This window comes from Rhinoraja longicauda, chromosome 10 (assembly GCF_053455715.1).
Source record: "Rhinoraja longicauda isolate Sanriku21f chromosome 10, sRhiLon1.1, whole genome shotgun sequence".
NCBI lineage: Eukaryota > Metazoa > Chordata > Chondrichthyes > Rajiformes > Arhynchobatidae > Rhinoraja > Rhinoraja longicauda.
In genome coordinates this window covers 23,662,213-23,686,247 of record NC_135962.1, presented here as the reverse complement: position 1 = coordinate 23,686,247, position 24,035 = coordinate 23,662,213, and the positions used below count along the sequence as shown (strand labels likewise).

At 39.9% G+C, this 24,035-nt stretch overlaps 1 protein-coding gene across 2 annotated transcripts in view; it reads right to left on the bottom strand.

The window, feature by feature from the left end:
- Positions 1 to 24,035, bottom strand: part of dph6 (diphthamine biosynthesis 6) — a 208,677-nt gene that overhangs the window by 98,641 nt on the left and 86,001 nt on the right. For both annotated transcript variants that reach the window (XM_078406398.1, XM_078406399.1), the window contains 4 exons: positions 19,527 to 19,674; positions 15,898 to 16,020; positions 15,143 to 15,272; positions 9,243 to 9,417 (listed from right to left, as the gene is read on the bottom strand). In XM_078406398.1, coding sequence (XP_078262524.1) covers positions 9,243 to 9,417; positions 15,143 to 15,272; positions 15,898 to 16,020; positions 19,527 to 19,674 — 576 coding nt within the window. The remainder of the gene's footprint in view (positions 1 to 9,242; positions 9,418 to 15,142; positions 15,273 to 15,897; positions 16,021 to 19,526; positions 19,675 to 24,035) is intronic.

Sequence of the window (24,035 nt, the reverse complement as noted above, 5' to 3'; positions counted from 1 at the left end):
ATCTAGAAGGCTCTCTTCCGTATGATATTAGCTGGAGTGCGGCTATGATGAAAGAATGGGTTGACTGGGCTTGTATTTACTGGAATTAAGAAGGAAGAGAGGGGATCTGATAGAAGCATATAAAATTCTTAAAGGATTGGTCTGGCGAGATGCAGGAAAAATGTTCCCGATGTTGAAGGAGTCCAGAACCAGGGGTCACAGTTTAAGAATAAGGCGTAGGCCATTTATGACTGAGATGAGGAAAATCTTTTTCACCCAGAGAGTTGTGAATCTGTGGAATTCTCTGCCACAGAAGGCAGTGGAAGCCAATTCACTGGATGCTTTCAAGAGAGAGTTAGATTTAGCTCTTATGGCTACAGGGATCAAGGGATATGGGGGAAAAGCAGGAGTGGGGTGCTGATTTTAGATGATCAGCCATGATCATATTGAATGGCGGTGCTGGTTCGAAGGGCCTACTCCTGCACCTATTTTTCTATGTTTCTAAGTTTGTGAAGGCTATTCTCTTTGAGGTTATCTGGTTCCTGAAATTTGACTGGATTGAGTCCAGGAACAAAAGACAAACTCTCTCTGTTGGTTGCCAAACAGGTGTAGATGATTTCATCTCTCAGTGTCTGTAATTGCATAGATACAGGATCTAGTATTACAGTCGTCTTCAAAGGATTTCCAGTCTCTTTTTCAAACATCCAGTCTTATTGGTTTTACGTCTGCAGATTTCAATCTATATTTAAGTCAAGATGCTGAAAATTTGTAATTGACCAATTTGTAATCGTGTACGTAAAGAATCTGAGCAATAAAATATCTTTCTATGTGGAGATATACGTCAGCTAAGCAGTAAAAGCTACAGATATTACACATCCATTGTCCAAATCTGCCTTCACTGTTCTTTCTGATGTTTGCTTTTCAGATGGAAAGTTAATTATTTTTGAGACGGTGGTTTCATCACAGACAACACACATTTTTCATGACATTCACCAACTTGAAACAAAACTTGGAACAGATTGGGTCGAAAGAACACACTCCTAACGGTTCCCTGCTGAGATTTCTTGACTACGCTGTATTTGTCCCTTTAAGATGATACAGCTCACGTTTGCATAGGTGCACAATCAGCTCCAAATGAGGCCGGAACGGCAAAGAATAAAAGTTTTATAAAACTTTGAGAGGCTGACAAATATAACACTTCTATTTCAGCACCCTCGGCATGGGAGATCAAAAATTATTTTCCTTTGAAACCAAAACAGAGGCAAAACAGCAGGTTCCCAGAAAGATCTTTTCCATCATTTTGATATCAAATAACTTTAATGATCCTGGCAATGACAATTTGTAATTAGTGGTGTCCAATTTTTATTTGGACAGGAAAATGTTTGATCCTTTCTTCATTTAGATGAAACACAAGGAGGTGATAAGTAAAACTGATTTAGGTACTGCACAAAGGCAGCTGGTTTATTGATATAGATAGGTCTTCAGAAAATCTGCCAGTTTTAGTATTCGGATTGTTCGTATACGAGGTGTATGTTTTTGAAGGGTATTTTCATTATCTGTTTTCTGATCTTGATCTAACATCTTGGGATTGCCTTTTTTCCCCTCTGTCAGAGGTCTCACTCCACCTTGTTCATGCACAGTTAGCCAGTTTCTGATTAAAACAGCTGACGTGGGAAATGGACACCTTGCTTTTTTTTTTAAAAAAAGGTGTCAAAAAGTACAGGGATGGAGTGAAATACTGTGTACCATGTGGACGTGTAGATGCCCAACTGCACATCTCCTACCATCTACCTCATTGGAGGCCCACGGACGATCCTTAATCGGACCTTACTGGACTTTATCTTGCACTAAACGTTATTCCCGTTATCATGTATCTGTACACTGTAGACAGCTCGATTGTAATCATGTATAGTCCTTCCGTTGACTGGATAGCACACAACAAAAAAGCTTGTGCCTGTCGGCTTATGGCAGGAGTTCCTGCATCTCCACTTATATTGCAGCTGACCAGATCAAGCTGAAAGGAAATTTGTTCAAGTGCTCAGCCCCATTTTTATCCGCTCCACATTTTTTGATATCAATGAAAAATTAAATCCACTGCTTTTTCCTTATTGTAGTTTTGGGATCCGACCTTGCATCTTATTGTTTTTTTACTTAAGAAATCTGTTGAGTCTGTAGCTGTATATCATATAACACTTTCGTTGTGAAGTGAAGGGGTAGTGGGTGGGCCGAGAAATCTGAGTACCATGCAAAGTGTAGCTGATCCTAGTCTTAGTCCTCTGGCGATCTGATGATGGAAACTTCTCATATTGTTGTTCACCACAGAGAAAGCCTACTCTGTCCTGTTGGCTGTTTGATCTTTTACATCTCCTAAAACTCTTCTGCTTTAGAGCTAATGCTACAGAGCCAATTTTATTAAATCCAAACGGTAGCCCACAGCGAATATTTAGCCAACTGAATACAATACACTGCTTTACAGCATTAAACATGATCTGCTTGGTCTCAGGCTAGATGGAATCATGAATCCCTTGGCTGTAGGGGGAAAGCAAGATTGGAATACTTCCTGCTTGGCCTGTTGAAGTAGCTCTTCTACATTTAAATGTCATCTTAAAGCAAGAGGTTTGAAGCACAAAACAAGGGGAATCTGTGGGCACATCTGAAACTAGCCATACGGACCGTAAATACTACCTCCAAATAATTTTAACCACGGAAATCTGACTACAAAGCTGCAGTACCAGTATTTCTTATCCAAAGCAAAGCATTTTCATGGGCAATACTGTCTGAAGCAGTCAATTTTAAACGCATCATCACAAGTGCTGCGGTGATTCCAGGAAGAACCATCAACAAATATTAGCAATGCAACAGAGGTTTGCTTTAAATTTGTAATTACGTGACACACAGGGGCATTTGCATCCCTGTATCCCTGTCGTTAGCATATCTTCTCCAGCCAACAATGGGCCATTATGGACTCCACCCTTCCTGAGGTCATCTGTCACCAGCCCTGTTTTGTTCTGACCTTCGCTATCTTTCAGTCTGAAGAAGGGTTCTGACCCGAAATGTTGGCTATTCCTTTTCTCCAGAGATGCTGCCTGACCCGCTGGGTTACTCCAGCATTTTGTGCCTATCTTCAGTATAAACCAGCATTTACAGTTCCTTCCTACGCAGGGGCATTTTGCAGTGAAACGTAGACAATGGATTGGTCGTACAACAACAATGCTAATAATTGGTACAGAGAAGATAAACAGATGCTTAGAATTTCCTCAGTGCCGTTGGAGGCATGTACAGCCTCCAACATCCATTTTGGCCTTGGAAATTCAATCGTGTTCAAGGTCCCAGGCTGGTCTGAGTTGACCCAAACCAGGAAGACCCTTTTAGACAATAGACAATAGACAATAGGTGCAGGAGGAGGCCATTTGGCCCTTCGAGCCAGCACCGCCATTCAATGTGATCATGGCTGATCATTCTCAATCAGTACCCCGTTCCTGCCTTCTCCCCATACCCCCTGACTCTGTTAACCTTAAGAGCCCTATCTAACTCTCTCTTGAATGTATTCAGAGAATTGGCCTCCACTGCCTTCTAAGGCAGAGAATTCCACAGATTCACAACTCTAGAGACTGAAAACATTTTTCCTCATCTCAGTTCTAAATGGCCTACCCTTTATTCTTCAACTGTGGCCCCTTGTTCTGGACTCCCCCAACATTGGGAACATTTCCTGCCTCTAACGTGTCCAACCCCTTAATAATCTTTTACGTTTCGATAAGATCTCCTCTCATCCTTCTAAATTCCAGTGTATACAAGCCTAGTCGCTCCAGTCTTTCAACATATGACAGTCCCGCCTTTCCGGGAATTAATCTAGTAAAGCTACGCTGCACGCCCTCAATAGCAAGAATATCCTTCCTCAAATTTGGAGACTAAAACTGCACACAGTACTCCAGGTGCGATCTCACTAGGGGCCTGTACAACTGCAGAAGGAGCTCTTTGCTCCTATACTCAACTCCTCTTGTTATGAAGGCCAACATTCCATTGGCTTTCTTCACTGCCTGCTGTACCTGCATGCTTCCTTTCAGTGACTGATGCACTAGGACACCCAGATCTCGTTGTACGTCACCTGTTCCTAACTTGACACCTTTTCTCTGCATGTTGCATCAAGAAAGAAACCAAAGGAAATCAAGGCCAGGGTTGTGTGTTGAGGGTGGGGGTCAATGGATTGGGAGCTCTGGGTGATAGGAATATCATGGATCAGTTGGGAAGAGGTTGGGTGAGGATGGTTCTGATGGCAATACCGACAATAGATCAGGGCTGCAAATAGTGCTGAAGGAGACAAAGACAAAGGTGGGAGGGGTGTGGGTTTATTTTGTTGTATTAGATGTGGGCTTGGAGGATCTTCTCAGGGAGGTTCTTTTTTTTAAAGTTATTTCTTTATTTTTTAGTTTTGTTTATTGTCAAGTGTACCTCCGGTACAGTGAAAAGCTTTTTGTTACATGCAATCCAGTCAGCGGAAAGACTACACATGCTTACAATCAAGATGACCGCAGTGTAAGAATACAAGATAAAGGGAATAACGTTTAGTTCAAGATATAGTCCAGTAAAGTCCGATTAAAAATAGTTCGAGGGCCATGGCAAGTACACTGAAAACCTCGTTGGGTTGTGAGTGAACAATTACAGAAGAGGAACGTCTATTATCAGGTAACTGAACAATCCTATCACCAATTAGTGAGCGGTCCTGACCTAAAATCTATCGCATTGGAGACTTTCGAACTATCTTTAATCAGACTTTTACTGGGCTTTATCTAGCACTAAACGTTATTCTCTTTATCCGATATCTGTACATTGTGGACGGCTTGATTGTAATCATATATAGTTTTTTCGCTGATTGGTTAGCATGCAACAAAAGTGCTTTTCACTGTACCTCGGTACAAGTGACAATAATAAACTAAAGTAAAGGAGCAATGACAAGTGTGATTGATTATCACCTGTGAATGCTCCAAATGAATGACATCATTATTTGCCTGTCTGGCAAAAATGGATCATGCATACAAGCAACATTTGTATGGAAAATGTCCAAACTAATGTCCAGGGTGAGGCACCAAACTATATAATTCCATTGTGTAGGAAGGAATTGCAGATGCTGTAGTTTACACTGAAGATAGACACAAAATGCTGGAGTAACTCAGTGGATCAGGCAGCATCTCTGGAGAAAAGGAATAGGTTACGTTTCAGGTCGAGACCTTTCTTCAGACCTAATTGACCGTAAATTGCTGCCTGACCCGCTGAGTTACTCCAGCATTTCATGCCTGTCTTCCACATAATTCCATTGTCTTCCCAGAAACAAAGATTTTCATACGACGTAATTTCAAGGCAAGCCTGCTTCTGGCAGTTGAAAGGGAAGTAAAACATGAGAAATGAAATGCAAGAGATTTAGAACATGGAGCAGAAGAACAATCTTTGCAGAGTTATGAGACTGTAATACTTGCTGCTATTAGTGCTGGCTGAGTGAAAACCTATGCCAATTTTCAAAATTAGACCACAAAAATGATTGAAGGAGAAAGGGGGAAGGAATAAAAGAACAGAACAGATAAGTGCAATTAGATTATCTGCATGCAGTATCAATGCTGCCAAAACAAAGTGTCTGTGCTTGTGCTGTGATGTGACTAAGATCAAACTTACAGTTCAGTTTTATTTCTTAGGTCTTATTGTTCCTTATGTCTTGCCTGCCTTCCTCGTCTGAAAGAAGTGACTGAAATGAGGGAAAGGTCTAGGTAGTTCACTACTTTAGATAGCTCCAATTAAATTTAAATAATTTAGCTTTTGGAAAAGAAATCTTACAACTCATTGGCAAAACAAGTATCTGCTAGTCGACATGTTGTGAGCGTTTTCCAATCATTTTACATCAACGTCAGCCATATATTGCACGTGCTTTTTAAAAATGGTGTATGCACAGGACATATCAAAATCACATTATAATGGATATTAGTTAGACATCCAGTTGGCATCTTTCCAACAACCGTGTAGTAAAATCCAGCAAGCTGAACAGAAAATCATAAAAAGCCATTGTATCATGAGCAATTGATAATGTCTGTGACCATTACATTTTTGGGGGGATTTATTTAAATTTTTATTGCATGTGGGCAATGTAATTTAAAAAAAAAGAATAACATAGATGACTCAATTGTTATTAATTAAATAGGAACAGAATTATTTTATCGTAGAAACAAGGAACTGCAAATGCTGGTTTACACAAAAGGACACAAAGTGCTGGAGTAACTCTGGAGAACATGGATATGTGACATTTCGGGTCGGGACGCTTCTTCAGAATGAAGAATTATTTGACTTGTTCTTTTCACTTCTAACAATTGCGGAACGTGCAAAATTATTTGCATTCTTTCACATTGCCATTTACATGAAATTACAGCAAAATGTTGACTTCAAGACTATTTTTAGATAAAGGTATGACTATTATCTGAAGCGAGGTGATTAGATTTGCAGGTTTATTTTCTACTGTTGCTTTTACCATAAAAGTTAGTAATATAAAAAAACCAAAATATTTTAGAATCTACGCGAATGGATATCCTTACAATTCCCAATTAATTTGATGAATCCTTTTTGGTCAACGGGCAGTGAGTTATATTCTAGAGCTGTTTTACTTCGCAAGCCATGTGAAGATGTCTAACCACTGTTATTGCCTTTAGCACCTCAAGTTATTGGTGTATTATTTCATGCAAGCACTGTCCTTTTATCAATTGCTTTTGAAGTCATGTTAATAGACTAGAAAATTGAGACATTTATGAAGTATAGGCAGTGTTTATGGAAAAAATCCATAAAATATGACAAAGGCAAGCCTTGATAAAAGCTGCTTTTTAATAGATTATGGCAAAGTGATCTTGCCAGAAGCTGACAACTGACTCCTCTGAGATCACTCATTTTTATGGGATTAATTTTGTCGTACTATAAATGAAGTTAAGCGTCCTAATTGATCTGTACACAGAGTACAGTATTTCAGCACAAAACCTTATAACCTTCTCCGCACTCTGCTCTGCTGATCCTCGGCTAATTATCTTCCACTGATAACTGAGAAAGACATTTTGACTGGCAAATTAAACTGATAGTTCTGACACAGAATTTTATTCTGCATAGAACAATTCTTGATGGAGCATGTCAAAATTAGCTTTAGTATCAATAAGGGCTGGTAATTTATCTTGTCAATTATATTGACCATCAAAGGGGAACAAACATTAAAAAAATAATTTGACTAAAGTATTTAACAGCAAAAGCTAATGAGCTATAAATTATAATCGTTACATTAATTGCAATCTAGGCTTTAGGCAAAATATTCTCCTGAGATTACTAAAATACAAAATTTATTATTCTATCATTCTCATTGAAACAGAGATTGTTTCTCGGCACTCAGACTGGCCGATGTACACTGATTTGAAAGTTACAGCATGGATAAACGCCCTTCGGCTAACCGAGTCCACGCCGACCATTGTGCAAACTAGTTCTATGTTATCCCACTTTTGTACCCACTCCCTATGCACTAGGGGCAATTTACAGAGGGCCAATTAACCTACAAACCTGCACGTCTTTCGAATGTGGGAGGAAACAGGAGCACCCGGGGCATACACGTGCGTCACAGGAAGTACATGCAAACTCCGCACAGACAGTACCCATAGCTAGGGTGTCCGTCCATCGAAGCCGGGTCTCTGGCACTGGGAAGGAGCAGCTCCACCAGCTGTGACACTGCTGGAAGTAAAGCTATAGAAGTCAGTATGAGAGCTGAGATTCTTTCACTTCTGGTATCTTGGTTTGAAACCGAGCCCACTCAGCGAACTATGGACGGCACAGCGATAGAGCTGCTACCTTACAGCGTCAAAGACCCGGTTCGATCCTGACTACGGGTACTGTCTGTATGTAGTTTGTACGTTCTCCCTGTGACCACATGTGTTTTCTCCGGGTGCTTCGGTTTCCTCCCACACTCCAAAGACGTACAGGTTTGTAGGTTTGTAAGTTAATTGGCTTCGGTAAAGATTGTAAATTGTCCCTAGTGTGTAGGATAGCGCTAGTGTATGGGGTCGGCATGGAATGGGTGAGCTGAAGGGCCTGTTTCAGCACTGTGTCTCTAAACTAAATGATGTCCTTCACAGATGAACTTTCTTTAAATAAAACCGTCACAATTGGGTTTTTACATTTTTAGTCCGGTGCAGAATGGAAATGATCCCATGATGCAGAATTCCTTGTCGTCTGCGAACAACTAAAACTTAAATAAAAATCCAATGCTCTATCACCTTTCATGTCTCATCTAGGAGCTTTTGTAGTTGATACCCTATGATGACTCAAGACGCAACTATGTTCGAGAAGAACAAGGAAAAAAACAGCCAACTCTCCTTGAAGTAGCAAATCAGCCCAATGGTGGGTCTGTCACCTAAATAGGCTTTATTAACAGAAACTAAATGGTTGCTGCCCCCCAGGTACGTTGAACCAAGCAGAAGTGACAGCTGTGAAGAGCTCTGTCAATAAATGTCTCCATTGTTACGGCAGGGTATAATATTACATATCAGAAACATGAGCTGGTTTTAATGACTCAAATTACTTAAACATTATTACAACTAAATAGTTATTCTGTGTCACTGTCATCAGTCTTCTTTCCAGCACAATACATACATTTATAAGGTCTGATTTTCGCTTGTGGTTTTTAACACATTTAGCAGCCGTTCTTACCTCCCTGTTGAACTATCAGCTGTAGCTACGAAACTAATTACCTTCTAAACTAAATTAAGTTTAGTTCAGTTTAGAGATACAATGTAAAAATAGGCCTTCGGCCCACCGAGTCTGCGCCGATCAGCTATCCCTGTGCACTGGTGCTAATCTAGACACTAAGGAATTATCGAATCAATTTAACCTCCAAACCTGTACGTCAATGGAGTGTGGGAGGAAACTGTAGCAGCATCTGGGGAAAATCCACATGGTCACAGGAAGAACGTGCAAACTCCATACAAACAGCACACGTAATTAAGATTGAACCCGGGTCTCTGGCGCTGTAAGACAGCAACTCCACTGCTGCGCCACCGTGCCGCCCCACACGCGAGATGTGCTTTTCTCAAAATATTGTGTGGCTCGTGGTGCATTGAATTTGCATCATCAAATAACAGAAGCAGTCTGGACAGAGGGTATTTACTGTGACAAAGACTATGCTGGCCTTCAGTATAACATGGTACAGTAGCATTATTCCTTGCTTAGTTCATCACTTCTTAAGCACCATCATCGCTTACCTTAACTGACTGGCTGTAAGGTCCAATGTTCGCAGGTGCCCAGTGTGAAATACTCTGAACATGCATAACTTCCTTTTGCCCTTTTGTTATATCCTGGAGAGTTGACTCACTTTTGTGTACAAGGCAATCAACTTGAAGTGATACTCCATCGGGTAACGGGACTTCCACACAAACTCTAGGAAAACACAGGGGGAATTTAACACTTAGTTTTACCATGTGGATTGTTTTGACTTCTAATGTTTCTGGCATATTGCACATGCCACTATCATAGTCAATTTGCTTAAAGACATTTTCCCAGGAAAACTCAATTCCTTGCTCCTTTTCGCTTCCTTGTTGGGGGGTTGACATAACTGTGTATCAGAAGTGAATGCATGGTACTACAAAATGCGCACTCTTTAATTTCATCTGTGAATGCATTTCTCTTTAAACAGAATTGGTGCAGCATAGCAAGAAGCCACTCAACACATTGAATTTGTGCCAGTGCTATTCCAGGCCCAAACCTTGTCACGAGAGCCCTGCAAATCATTTTCCCTCAAGTGTTGAACCAATTTCCTGTTGAAAACCCTGTCTGTTTCCAACACTTCTAAAGTTGTTGATATAGCCAGTCCATCACGCAGACCAGACTTCCCAATATTGACTCCATCCACGCCTCAGAAAAACAGCCAATATAATCAAAGACGTCCCATCCTGGTCGTTCTTTCATCTGTCTGCTCCCATCTGGCAAAGTGTATAGAAACTTGAAAGTGCATAGCACCAGACTCAGGAGCAGCTTTCTCCCCTCTGTTAACAGGCTTCTGAATGGTACATCCATAAGCTAGGGTACTGTTCGATTCATTTCTACCCCATTGAGGATGTTGAACTTTGTCTAAGGATCAGATACGCTACAATGCTGAGAACTATATTCTGTTTCTTTCCCATTGCTCTATCTATTGCACTTTTGAACTGATTGTATCTATGTATGGTTTATCTGATTTGATTGGATAGCATGCAAAACAAAGCTTTTCACTGTACCTCAGTGCATGTGACAATAATAAACCTAAACCTAAAAGTTGTGAACATCAGATCATTATGATTTGCTACACATGAAAAAAAAATCCTCGTATCCCCCTTGTTGCTTTTGACCAAAACTTTCAACTTGTGCCACCTGGAAGTTAAGGTATCGCACACCAATCCACTCAAAGACAAAGGAGGGAGTTTACGACGAGTCAGAGGAGGTGAGCGAGAAACAAAATAAGTAATTTTGCATCAGTATTTACCAAGATCAAGGACATGGAGGACAGTGAGATCAGTGTGGGGTGTGCTGATATTACAGGGCATGTTGTTCTCGAGAAGAAGGGGTTGACAACATTAAGGTGGATATCCCTGGAGCCTGTTGGGATCTATCCCATGTTATCGAGAGAGGAAAGAGAAAAGATTGCTGGGGCCTTGATGCATTTTACTTTCCTCTTGAGCCACAGTGAGGTCCCGGAGCACTGGGGAATAGTCAATGTTGTTCCTCTTTATTCGAAGGGCAAGGGGGATTATCCACCAAACTATAGGCGAGTGACTCTCTCAATTATATTTTTTTCAAAGTTTTTGCATTTGTACATCCAAGATACATGCCTTTCTGTTATTCTCTCACTGTGCCATTTGGTCTGTGTTGTCTTGCCTTGCTCCTTCTGCAAAAGTGAATCACTTCAATCTTGTCTGTGTTAGATTTTATCTGGCATGACTCTGCCATTCTGCTGGCCCTTCTGTACATTCCATTACTATACCTGGCATTGTTCATCAAACCAAGCTTTGTATGATCTACAAATTTGGAAATGTTATTCTGCAGGCCCATGAATAAATCATTTACAGACATATGGCAAAAAAAGCAGCTGCACCAGTCCTGACCCCTGGGAAAACATCACCATCGAACTCATAAATACGCATGTTTCAAAACAAAAAGTTTTGTTTCCTCTTATTACTTCTGTCGTGCATTTTTGGACAATTTGACAATCAGGCTATCCAATTTTATGGTTGTTGTACTGTTTGGTGAAATGAATATAAACTAATGGATTCATATTCATAAAAAATATTAATTTACAATGTTTGTCTACATGCAGTACATTTTACAAGAGAGTAGATCAGGAGTGTTTAATTGTCATAGGTACCAACAACAGAACAATGACATTTTTACTTGGTGCAGCTTGACAGGCCCGTAAATGCAACAACACACATATTATATATAATAATCAAAAATACAATAAATTAATAACTGCAATACTAGGTAACCTTAATATTGCAAACAAAAGTCTATAGTGCAGCCAAAGACACAGTCCATGGAAGATCCTAGTTGCAGAGATTAGTATTATGCAGTGCTCAAGAGTCTGATCGTTTCTGAGAATAAGTTGTTCTTGAACCTGGTGGTCATGGTTTCAAGGCTACAGTACCTTGTTCCTGATGGTAATAGTGAAATGAGAATGTAACCAGGGTGGTGTGGGTCTTTGATGATATTGGCTGCCTTTCTGAGGCAGCGTCTCCTGTAGATCCCATGGGCAGTGGCTGAGTCAGTACCTGTGATGGACGAGGCAGTGTCTACCATTGTCTGTAGTCACCTTCGTTCCTGCGCATTCAAGTTGCAACCAGCTCTCTATTGTACTGCTGTACAAGTTCGAGAGAGTATTCATTGACAGACAGAATCTCCTCAATCTTCAAAGGAAGTAGAGGCTTTCTTTATGATTGCATCGATGTGCTGGGTCCAGGCAGATCATCAGAGATATGCACGCCACAAACTTGAAGCAGTTGATTCTCTGCACTACCGTCCCATCAATGGAGACAGGTTTGTGGATCCCTGGTTTTCCCCTCCAGGTGTCAACAATCAGCTCCTTGGACTTGTCAACATTGAGAGCATGATCCAAGAATCAATGGGAAAACACAAAGGTTTGGAGAAACTCAGCGGGCCAGGTAGCATCTGCAGAGGGAATGGATAGATGTCGATTCAGGTTGGGACTCTTCTTTGGACAGAATCAGTCAGGAAGTATAGGAAAAGATAATTAATGACCATATTCCATTGTCCAAAGCACACTCCTGGAGTTCTAGATGTCTCTTCATCCGGTCCAGGTAGAAGCAGAGAGAAACCGAGTTGGACATCTGTACTACCATCATTTACACCCATCACAGACACTTCAGATTTATTTTGACTGGGTGAACCATGTGTCCATCTGTGTGTGCTTTTGTGAATAGATAGAACAGAAGTTGCAGCATTTCAACTTGGGACATTTTATTTAAAATGTTCATGATAACAAGAGCCCTTTAACTATTTTTTAGCTGCTTTAGATATCAAATTTTGGAAATTAAATAAATCCCAAAACATCTCCCAATAAAAACTCTTCCAGTGTTCCAAATCTTTAATAGGTGAAGTTTCCTTTTGTGACAAGAAGGCACAAACAACAAATCTTTTTTTCACGTTAAGATCTATGATACAGGACTGTTTCTGACGACCAAAACTGATGATTCAAAGTTGAAAAAAACTTGTACTTTCTTTCAGAATTAAAGTTTCCCTTTCCGAAGAAAACCTTTGTGGAAGTGTGCTATAAATGTGCAGGTCTGTTAGAATAGGCAGTGTCAACCCTTGCCTGGTAAATTGTACTAGCGCTGGCATGATTTGCGTTAAGTTTAACTTTCCATCTGTTCTTCAAACTCCAAATATTTCATCCTCGTCCTTCCTTTTCCTTGTGTCTTCAATGCTATGTCTTCACAGCATTCAAAAGAAGATTTACTACCATGATACAATTTGACTAATTCTTTTGTTGCAATTCAAAATTAATAAACCTTTCTTTCCTCCTGCAACTCGATAAATCATAAATTTCATTAAACTCTAATCATACTTGCTATTTAATCTGCTTTTAGTTTAACCGTGTCAATTCTGGTGATGCTTACTTGCTCCATCTAAGACTGTATCTTTTCAAGAAACTATAAAAGCATCAACAAAGCTAAATAAATGGAAGACATTTTAATTATGAATGAGTAAAACCATTGTTATTTGTACCTCGGTTGAATATTTTTTCTTGTTTCTGAGAGCCATGAAATCTTTTTTTAAAAATTGGAATTATTCCCAATCTGAAAGATTCCATTCTGGGCAATAAGAACAGCCAAGTGCACCTGGACTCACTTTCAAAGGCACTGTTGATCAGGCTCGTGGCTGAGACAGACTCAAAATATTTCACCAATGTTTAAAAAAATAGAATACCATTACATTTCAAAGTTTAAGTGGTGTCTGCGATTCTGGTGTGTTGTACCCTTGTTTCGGATGCTCTTTTTACTTGGCAAGGATTAAAATTGAAGAACAGTGCATCCTCATGTAAGTGTTTCCATTGGGAGTGAGCTGAACTTACACTGGTTTGTTGCTAACCCCAAACATGTTGAATGGCAAGAATGCCACAGTACCGATTGTACCTTTTTAAGAGTTGGGAATGTGTACGGAGTGAGAGAGATTATAAACTTTCTAATTAAAATATGAACGTCAGAGCGGCACAGTGGCACAGCGGTAAAGTTGCTGCCTCATAGCGCCAGAGACCCGGGTTCGATCCAGACTACGGGAGTTGTCTGAAAAGAGTTTGTACGTTCACCTTGGGACTGTTTGAGTTTTCTTTGGGTGCACCGGTTTCCTCCTAGAGGTACAGATTAATTGGCTTCAGTAAAATTGTAAATTGTCAATACTGTGTAGGATTATGCGAGTGTATGGGGTGATCGCTGGTTGGCATGGACTCGGTGGGCCGAAGGGCCTGTTTCTGTGCTGTACCTCTAAAGTAAAGTAAACTAAAAGCAGTCTGAAGAAGGGTCTCGACCCGAAACGTCACCCATTCCGTCTCTCCTGAGATGCTGCCTGACCTGCTGAGTTACTCCAGCATTTTGTGAAATAAATACCTTCTTTTTGTACCAACATCTGCAGTTATTTTCTTAAACTAAAAGTAAAGTCAGTGGCTTGAGTAGATAACAAGATAGAGATGTCAACTGAGCATAGATTTTTTAAACTATAATAAGCAAGATATCTGTGGTTGCTCTTCCTTTGACAACAAGCTTTTACACAGACTGTCTCTGGAAGTCAGCACTGACAACTAACTCGTTCGAAATTTGGAAACTCAAGTTGAAGTTCAGGCCAGATTTTTGATCCTCATACTTTTGAAAGCTGCAAATACCAGCATATAATACAAGCTGTTCAATAATTTAAACAGGGAAGTGGATGGGCATGAGAAAGAATAAGTTTCAGTATTATAGGAAAATAAAAGATTTAAACTGATAGGATCAGCATGTTGGGAGCAGTGCAATGGAACTGATGGGCTGAATGGCCTCTTTATCCATATCAGATTAATTAAGTATTGTTTGTTGAAAGTCCGTGCTGACCAGAACTCCCCGCAATTAACCTACAGACCTCTATGTCTTTGGAGAGTGGGAAGAAACCAGAGCACCAAGAGAAAACCCACGCAGGCATGGTGAGAATGTACAAACTCCATGCAGACAGCACCCGAAGTCAGGATTGAACCCGGGTCCCTGGCACTGTAAGACAGCAACTCTACCACTGTGCAACCGTGCCGCCCTTAAGGATCAAGAATGACATTCTGCAACATAATTCTGCATTTTTTCTCTGTTGATCATAAGAAGTTTAGTTACATTGAACCTGTTTTCCAATAACAAAGTAAAAACTATTGTGCATTGTTAAAAGACAGAGTAAATTAATTTATTACCTATTTTATAGGGAGTAGCCTAGTAATTTTATACATGAATGAGTATTTGTCAGATTTAAGGGTGTTTTAGAAAGATGCATTGTTTTCACTCCCCCTCTCAACTTGCTTGATATTTTTCAATCTAAAAGTATTTATGTTTATGAAACAGTAAAATTCATCAGTCAAAATGGCCAAAGATAGCATTTCCATTACCTTGCAGGTGGGTTTATGTTGAAGTAGGATTGATACACTGAGTTTATGATGCCAAAGTCACTTATGTCCTTTATGTACAGGTGAAGCAGTATAATATCCGACAATGTATAATCTTTCATTTCCAATTCCACTGCAATAAAACAAAACAAACTTTAATAAAAATAAAAATATACATTAATATATTCTGAGAGAAGTTTTTCAATCACATTTATTTTCTCCTTTTGTTCTGATCTGCAAAGATGGAACAATGTTGTTAAACATTTATGCTGGGATAGAGATAATGCTATTGGAGAAAGCCACTGCAAATGTAGAATGTATGTACGCTGATGTATATCTTTATTTCACATAAGCCATTATGCTGTAAATGTCAATTTTTGTAAGTCTTGAAGTGTTAGCACCATTTTTACCTTAAATCCTAGAACGTGATTAGAATTATCTTTATTTCACAGCACATAACAAAGGAGAGGTTGGCTATATCAGGATATATTATGCCAAATTCAAAACGTTCCACTACATCTGCCTGTGTCATGTACATCATTACTTTGGGGGAAATAGACTACAAGTCATTTCTTTTGCACATAATGGGACATTTGATCTTAGCAAGATATTGTTGCTCTGAAGTTAAGGACAGTAGCATTTTCCAAATCTATGCCTCGACTTGCAATCCATTATTCTAATACATTTTGAACATTTTGCAATAAAAATGGGTTATTTGAACTTTTCAAAGCTGAAATTTAAAAACATTAAGGAAGTACCTTGCAACAATGAAAATGTCTGTTTTGTTGCATCATTAATGCTTTTCCCTTCCATGGGAATAGATGGCCCACTAATCCACTGGTAGCCTTTCTTCGTTTTTACAGACCAATGATCTAACTTCACTGAAAGAAAATAAATCACAATTTCATTCTATAGAGTGAATTCATGGAGGACAAAAGTTTCATTTAAAATTATTAAAGGATGTCATGAGGCCATCTGGCAGTTGAACAGCCTGCCACAGCAGCAACTGAATTTGGTCATACATGCACACAAACACACAAGCGTGCATACACACTCATGCACACGTGCGCACACACCCATACACACACACAGGATTTACCGGTTTTAGTGCACACATACATACACACACATATACAGGATTTACTAGTTATAATGCGCACTTACATACACAGCATTTACTAGTTTTAATGCACGCATACATACACACACATATACCGGATTTACTAGTTTTATTGCACGCATACACACACAGGATTTACTGATATTATTTAATGATATTCAATGTTTTTTTAGTAAAGATGTACTTGAATTAAAATGGCTCAGTCAGAAAAAGTACCTTTATTTGCCATTTATTTGCCATTTTTTGGCATTGAAACACAAATGGAAATGTAATCTAATACGATCTACCCTGTGTCTCAATACAAATGAGCAAGTGTAAAATTGTAAAAGTTAACAGCCGAGACTAACCCTGCACGAGTCAAATGCCTGTATTTACTCACTTTGCAGCAAGCAATCTTGCCAGGAATCATGACTGCTGTTTTCCCTTTTGCTTTTCAAAGTGACTTGAATAATTGGTCATCCACTGATATCCCTCCTGCATCAAGTAACTTGACATCTACCAGGAACCAAATGTAAGTTTTCCCAGAACCATGTCATGAACGACACCCACAGCACTCTTTAAAAATCTGTTTTGGTGCAGATAGAATCTGTAACCCCAGTGAAAGCTTCAGATCTCCAATTGCACTGTTACTTATTCCTATTTATACAATTTATCCGTTAATGGTTTCAGAACTTTGCGTGTTTAAGATCCTTGATGTATATCTCTATTATGAATGCATTCCGAACTATCTGTCAGACCTCAACTATAAACCACTGTAATTTGAAACAGGATGTCAAAGGAAGAGCTTTTATATAATTTTGACAATGAATGCATTCCCTATCATTTGGTTATGCTTCAAAGTTAAAAAACTAAGTTTGAAATTTAAGTGGGACAAAGGCGGTCAGCAATTTCTGCTGACAACAGTATTCCAGTTATTCTTGAAAGATATTTGATAATTTCCACTTTTACTCAGTAGGCACATGGTGAACTATTTTTTCCAGCTCTATCCTAACAGGCATAGGATGGCACGGTGGTGCAGTGCTGGAGTTGCTGACTTACAGAGCCAGAGACCCGGGTTCGATCCTGACTACAGATGCTGTCTGCATGGTGTTTGTATGTTCTCCCTGTGACCATGTAAGTTTTCTCCGGGTGTGCCGGTTTACTCCCACATTCCAAAGACGAACAAGATACCAAGCCAATTAACTTATTACCTGTACGTCTTTGGAGTGTGGGAGGAAACTGAAGATCTCGGAGAAAACCCACACAGTCACAGGGTGAACATTCAAGCTCCGTACAGACAGCACCCGTAGTTGGGATCGAACCCGGGCTCTGCGGTGTTGCAAGCACTGGAAGGCAGCAACTCAACCGCTGCGCCTCTGTGGCCACCCACATCTAACATCGTTTACAATCTCAGCAAGGAATTTTTACTGCTGCACATCAACTTCCTTTTAATAAGTCATTTGCTCGGGGAACAAGAGAACCTAAACAATAGTGTTTTGAAGGGACTACAAATGCACAGGGACCCGTCTTCACAGATCTTTAAAGATGCTATGGCAATTGGAGATGACGGTTTAAAAATGTATAAGGCACCTGGCTTTCTAAATCAAAGCATAGCAGAAAATGAAGCATGTAATGTTAACATGCTGCAAGGGGCTAGTTATACAGCAGCTAGAGTATCGTGTAGAAGTTTGAGAACCTGCACTTTGGGCTGGTTGGGAAAACCACTGGGAGAGGTAGAGAGGATGTTTTTAAGGATGGCGCTGGGGATAGTTTGTAAGACAGTGAGGAGGTGACTGGAGGAGACTCACTGTGATGGATAATTCTTTTTTTTTTGTTTGTGTTGGTTGTGATTTTGTGTGAAATTGTTTATTTTTATTGCTCTATTGCTGGACTGTGGGTGACCTTTCATTTCACTGCATATCTTGTATGTGTATGTGACAAATAAACTTGACTTGATTTGAAATGGAGAAGTAATATGATTAGATGGTGGGATTTTAAAGAGAGTGTAGGAACAAACCCAGGGCTGAGGGTATACGATCCTTTGAAAGGTGCAAAACAACTTGAAAAAGCTATAATAAAGGTATTAAAAGTGGACTCCTGCCTTATTTAATAGAAGCACGAAGGACAATAGCAAAAGAGTTATACTTTGACATGATAAATGAGGAGAAATTGATTGCATGGAGGGAAGGTTCCAAACTAAATGACACAGATTTAAAAAAATAGTTTTTAGAGATACAGCATGGAAACAGACTCTTCGGCCCACCAAATCCGCACCGACCAGCGAAAACCCTTACGCTAGTTCTATGTTATCCCAGTTTCGCATCCTACACACTAGGGACAATTTACAGAAGCCAATTAACTACATACCTGCACATCTTTGGGATGTGGGAGGAAACCAGAGCACTCAGAGGAAACACACAAAATCACAGGGAGAATGTACAAACTCCACACAGATAGCACCCATAGTCAGGATCGAACCTGTGTCTCTGGCGCTGTAAAGCAGCAACTCTACCGCTGCACCACTGTGCCATCCTCCATCAGTGACTACTCATGGAACCAAAGGTGACACAGGAAACCTCCTGTGGCTCATTGTGATCTGAAGCACAGCCTCACAAGGAACTGGAAGAAGATTCAATTGCAATTTTCCAACAGGATAAGCATTTAAAAATAAAATTATTACTGGGTTAAGAACAGGGGTGGGGACTAAATCCATAGGTTTTTCAAAGAGCTATCTCATCTACAATGGATCAAATAGCCTCCTCCAGCAAATCATCATCAATGAAGTTCTTCAGATGTGAACATGGATTAGACAAACTGAAATTGATCTCCTCTGAGTAGGTTGTTTAGAAGAGACTAACCGAATGCCTTAAATTCATAAAGGTTTCGTTTTTGTATAAGGCAAGGAGAAACCATTTTTCTTTGGCAACTGCATTGGCAACCAGAATTCATAAATCTAACATAACTGGCTAAAGAACTAGATGGGAAATTAGGATATTAGTGAGAGGTTAAGATCAGGAATGTATTACGTGCAATTCTACAGGAACTTACTGATAGCGTATAGACAAATTTGAATAGAATAAATAACAGCTATGAAGGAAAAGGTGGAGTATGAAACAGATTTAGACGGTTCTATGAAAGAGGCAACAACTTCATGGCGGTAAGATTCTATAATTCCAAGTCAAGCAAAGCTACTATTAGTTATGAATGCAGGAAGTTTTCACTTGCTATTTTTCATTGATCGCCCAGTGTGAATTAGGGTGCATCCGTATATTTTGGTCATGAACTTACCAGCATCAGAATAACTACTTGCGGTGAGATCCCAGGTAACCTGTGGTTTTGATATCTCTTTGTAATCATCGTTTTCTGTGCTCGTCTCCTGAATAACACAGGACGAACAAGGCTGCAGAACACCGAGGGCTCTGCTAGAAGGTAGATGCTTTAAAAAAAAGTTAGATTTCACTTTACTTTAAACATTATAGATACAGCGCGGGAAATGACCCTTTGGCCCAAGTCCACCCTGACCAGTGATCATTCAATACACTAACACTATCCTACACACGAGGGATAATTTACAGTTTTTACTGAAGCTAATTAGGTTACAAACCTATACATCTTTAGAGTGTGGGAGGAAACTGGAGCACCCGGAGAAAACCCAGGCAGTCACTGGGAGAACGTACAAATTCCATACAGACATCACCCATAGTCAGGATTGAACCCGGGTCTCTGGCACTGTAAGGCAGCAGCTTTACTGCTGTGCTACTGTGCCGCCCTGTTAGTTAAACATGAATTTTCTCTTCATGTAAAATACGTAACTACATTTGGTTCGATGACAGCAAACTCACTTCTGTGGTCTTCCTGAAGTGGCAGCAAATTTACATGGCTGATGGGAATGGCTGGATAAGACTAACGGGACTTTGACAGTCTTCAGAGGTCTGCAGGAAATGGCTCCTGCAATATTAACATTTGCAGCAGGAGGTCACCACTGGGGATCCACACCAGTCAGCCCATTACATGTTATGAGGGGAAGATCACCAAGGGAGTGGGAACAAGGCCCAATGTTTTCTTGTGGGGCATTCATTCCACATAAAACGAGAAAATAATTCCCCTCCTCACTGAAGAAGGGTCTTGTTCTGAAACATCACTGATCCATTTTCTCCAGAGATGTTGCCTGACCTGCTGAGTTACTCCAGCAATTAGTGTCCATCTTTGGTATAAATCAGCATCTGTAGTTCCTCTTTATTACATAACTGCCCAACTGCTCTCCTACTTAGATTCTGCCAGGCAAGGGGAGGGAACGGGTTTAACATTGAGAAAATGATTTCAAATCTAGTATAAATTTTAGAATTTACATCTATTTTGATCCATTATAATACTTAGAAATTTTTTAAATAGCTGCATGAGCTAAGGTTGTTACCTAACAAAAGTAAAATGGTGGCGCAGCAGTAGAGTTGCTGCCTGACGCTGTTTGCAGCACTGGTTCAATCCTGACTATGGGCGCTGTCTGTACAGAGTTTGTACGTTCTCCCCGTAGGTTTCCTCTGAGATCTTTGGTTTCAATATTGACTACAGGTGCTGGCTGTATGGAGTTTGTACGTTCTCCCCGTGACCTGCATGGGTTTCCTCCGGGTGCTCCAGTTTCCTTCCACACTCCGAAGACGTACAGGTTTGTAGGTTAATTGGTTTTGGTAAAAGAATGGTAATTGACCCTAGTGTGCAGGATAGTGTTAAGTGTGTGCGGGGATCACTGGTCGGTGCAGACCTCTGGGCCCGCAGGGCATGTTTCATATCCCTAAACTAAACTAAACTAAAAATCTCCATATTTAGAAAACATTTGGACGGATACATGGAAGGATAGGTTTTAAGGGATATGGGCCAGAAGCGGGCAGGTGGGACTAGTGTAGATGTGGCATGTGGTTCGATATGGGCAAGTTGAGCTGAAGGCCCTGTTTCCCCATTGAGTGACTCTATATTGTACAGGGAATATCATGGATGAATTGAGGATTGATTATTTCTTGTAATATGTTACGCTTCAATATTAAAAAAAATAACTAAACTAACTCAATCAAAAACATTTTCCCTGAGTACTTATTTGGTTAAAGAGTATTGATGGAATATTTGATAGTTGTACATAACATCGACAATATTAGATAGGGAAAATGGAGATTGGATGCTTGAAGGACTAGGCAGCAGAAATTAAAAAAGGAAAGGCAAAATTTACTAAATTTAAAAAAAAATTAATGCAAAGAATGGTCTGGAAATCTCTGGATGGGTTTGAATGCAGAGAAAATCAAGGCTTTCAAGAGGTATTGTGTGGTTGAGAGCCAAGGGAAAGGAGGATTGACATTGATTGAGAGGTCTGCAGGGGCCACCATGGAACTCATGGGCCCAATGGCCCCTTGTACAATAATGTTTCTATGATACTGCATACCCCTTGTTTTCTTTTGCATTATGCAATAGAGAACCAATCCTTGAAACTTTCAGCAATTAAGCTGGGATAAGTGTGTTTTTAGAATATTTCCTGCATTTAGCACCCGGGTTGCAAATGGTAGTTTATTAAAATTTTACATGACATGTAGTTAACTGAAGACTTCCGAATTATAGTGCAAAGGTTAAACATTTATGATGAAACATGATATTGTGGTAGTTTTTTTAGTTTAGTTTAGGGATACAGCACGGAACCAGGCCCTTCAGCCCACCGAGTCAGCGCTGACTTGCGATCCCCGCACATTAACACCATCTTACTCACACTAGGGACAATTTTACACATACACCAAGCCAATTAACCTACAAACCTATACGTCCTTGGAGTGTGGGAGGAAACCGGAGCACCCAGAGAAAACCCATGCAGGTCACAAGGAGAACATACAAACTCCGTACAGACAACACCTGTAGTTAGTATCGAAACTGGGTCTCTGGCACTGTTAGACAGCAACACTATCCCTCACCAACAATACTGGCTATTAACTGCAGACTTGGCCCTGTTTTAATTTACACAAAAATGAAGCTGGCCAACTTGTAGTCTGGCACACAACACGACAACTGTGGAAATATAATACAATATGAATGAAGTCCAAAACAAGGAAAGTGCAAACTTCAGCAAACACACTGGACCAGTATTCGTATGTACCATCTGCAATCATAGCTGCTTTTGTGATTCACGATTTTCAGGATTTGTTCCTGAGTCTCCCAGGAGATAAAGTTATAAATTCATTACATTTCCAAATAAGGTTTTCAAATCCAATAAGGTTTCCATATCCCTGGAAACAACGGTGCTATTTACACCATGAGCCAATGAGTTGCTACTTTGAATATCAGCAGTGACCCGGGAGCATAGCACATTCAAAATGAGGGAGCTTCAAGAATTGTTTCATTTGCTTATTTCTGATCAACCGTACTTGCTTGTGGCTAAATACTCAATGAACCCCTTACAGCTTTGCAAAGTTTAAAAATGTACATTGAATCAATGGTACCGTGGAAGAATGGTAACTTCGACTCACCAGAAAAAACAGGGCTGCCAGAAAAATATCAAGATATTTGTCTTTGCTAAATGGGGACTTGAAAATCAGTCATTAATCAAGTCAAGTCAAGTCAATTTTATTTGTATAGCACATTTAAAAACAACCCACGTTGACCAAAGTGCTGCACATCTGATTAGGAAAAAAAATAATGATGCTCAGCATCAAAAATTCAGTTCAAAGACTTCAATAGAATCCAACATGCAGGTGAGTACTGTAGAATCAATGGCCACTACCACTACCCTCACATACTTTAATTAATGGCAGTGACAAATGTTCTCCAAAAGGGTCAAGTTCACTATTTTTAAGTAAGGCAATTTTAAGATGACAAGAATAAATATCCATATTGAACGACTTACTGGCTAAATGTTGTGTATTTATCACTGTACAAATGAAAAAAAATGAAAGCTTTTCAAACATATTTACTAAAAGATGAGATTGGTGTTCATTAATTTATCTTGATATCATGTTCAACACAGATATTGTGGGCCAAAGGTGTTCCTGTGGTGTACTGTTCTAAGTTTAGTTTAGCTGAGTATAGATATACAGCGCAGAAACAGGCCCTTTGGCCCACCAAGACCACACCGACCATCGGTCCCCATACACTAACACTATCCTACAGACTGGGGACAATTTTTACTGCAGGCAATTAACCTACAACCCTGGGTGTCTTTGGAGTGTGGGAGGAAACTGGAATGTCGGGGGAAAACCCCTAGTTTTCAAAAGTTCTAATGGGGGGAAACCAGGAGGGTAAAAAGAGGACTTGAAATAGCTTTGGCAGACAAGATAAAGGAAAATCTTAAGAGATACTAGAAGTATGTTAAGGACAAAAGGGTAACGTGGGAGAGACTAGAGTTCCTGCACTTTTTCTGAAGCTTAACAGTTTTCTGAAGCTTAACTCTGGTTTTTTTTAAACACACCTTCTGTTGTAATTGTGTTTGGCTTCATCGTACTCATGGATTTAAGGCAGAGATTGATAGACTCTTGAATAGGAAGGGCATCAAAAGTTACAGGGAGAAGGCAGGAGAATGGGGTTGAGAGAGAAAAATAGATCAGCCATGATTGAATGGCGGAGTAGAGTCAATGGGGTGAATGGATTAATTCTGCACATATGCCATATGGTTTGTGACAATCAACTAATCTGAATCCAAATCTCAGTTGGGCCGACGTGCCTGTTTCCGTGTTGTTCGGCTGCATAAGTCTGTCTTCCTGTTCAAAGAGCTGAATTTTATCAGCCGCTGAAATGCATGTAAATGAGCAGAAACTGTCCATGATGATTTGT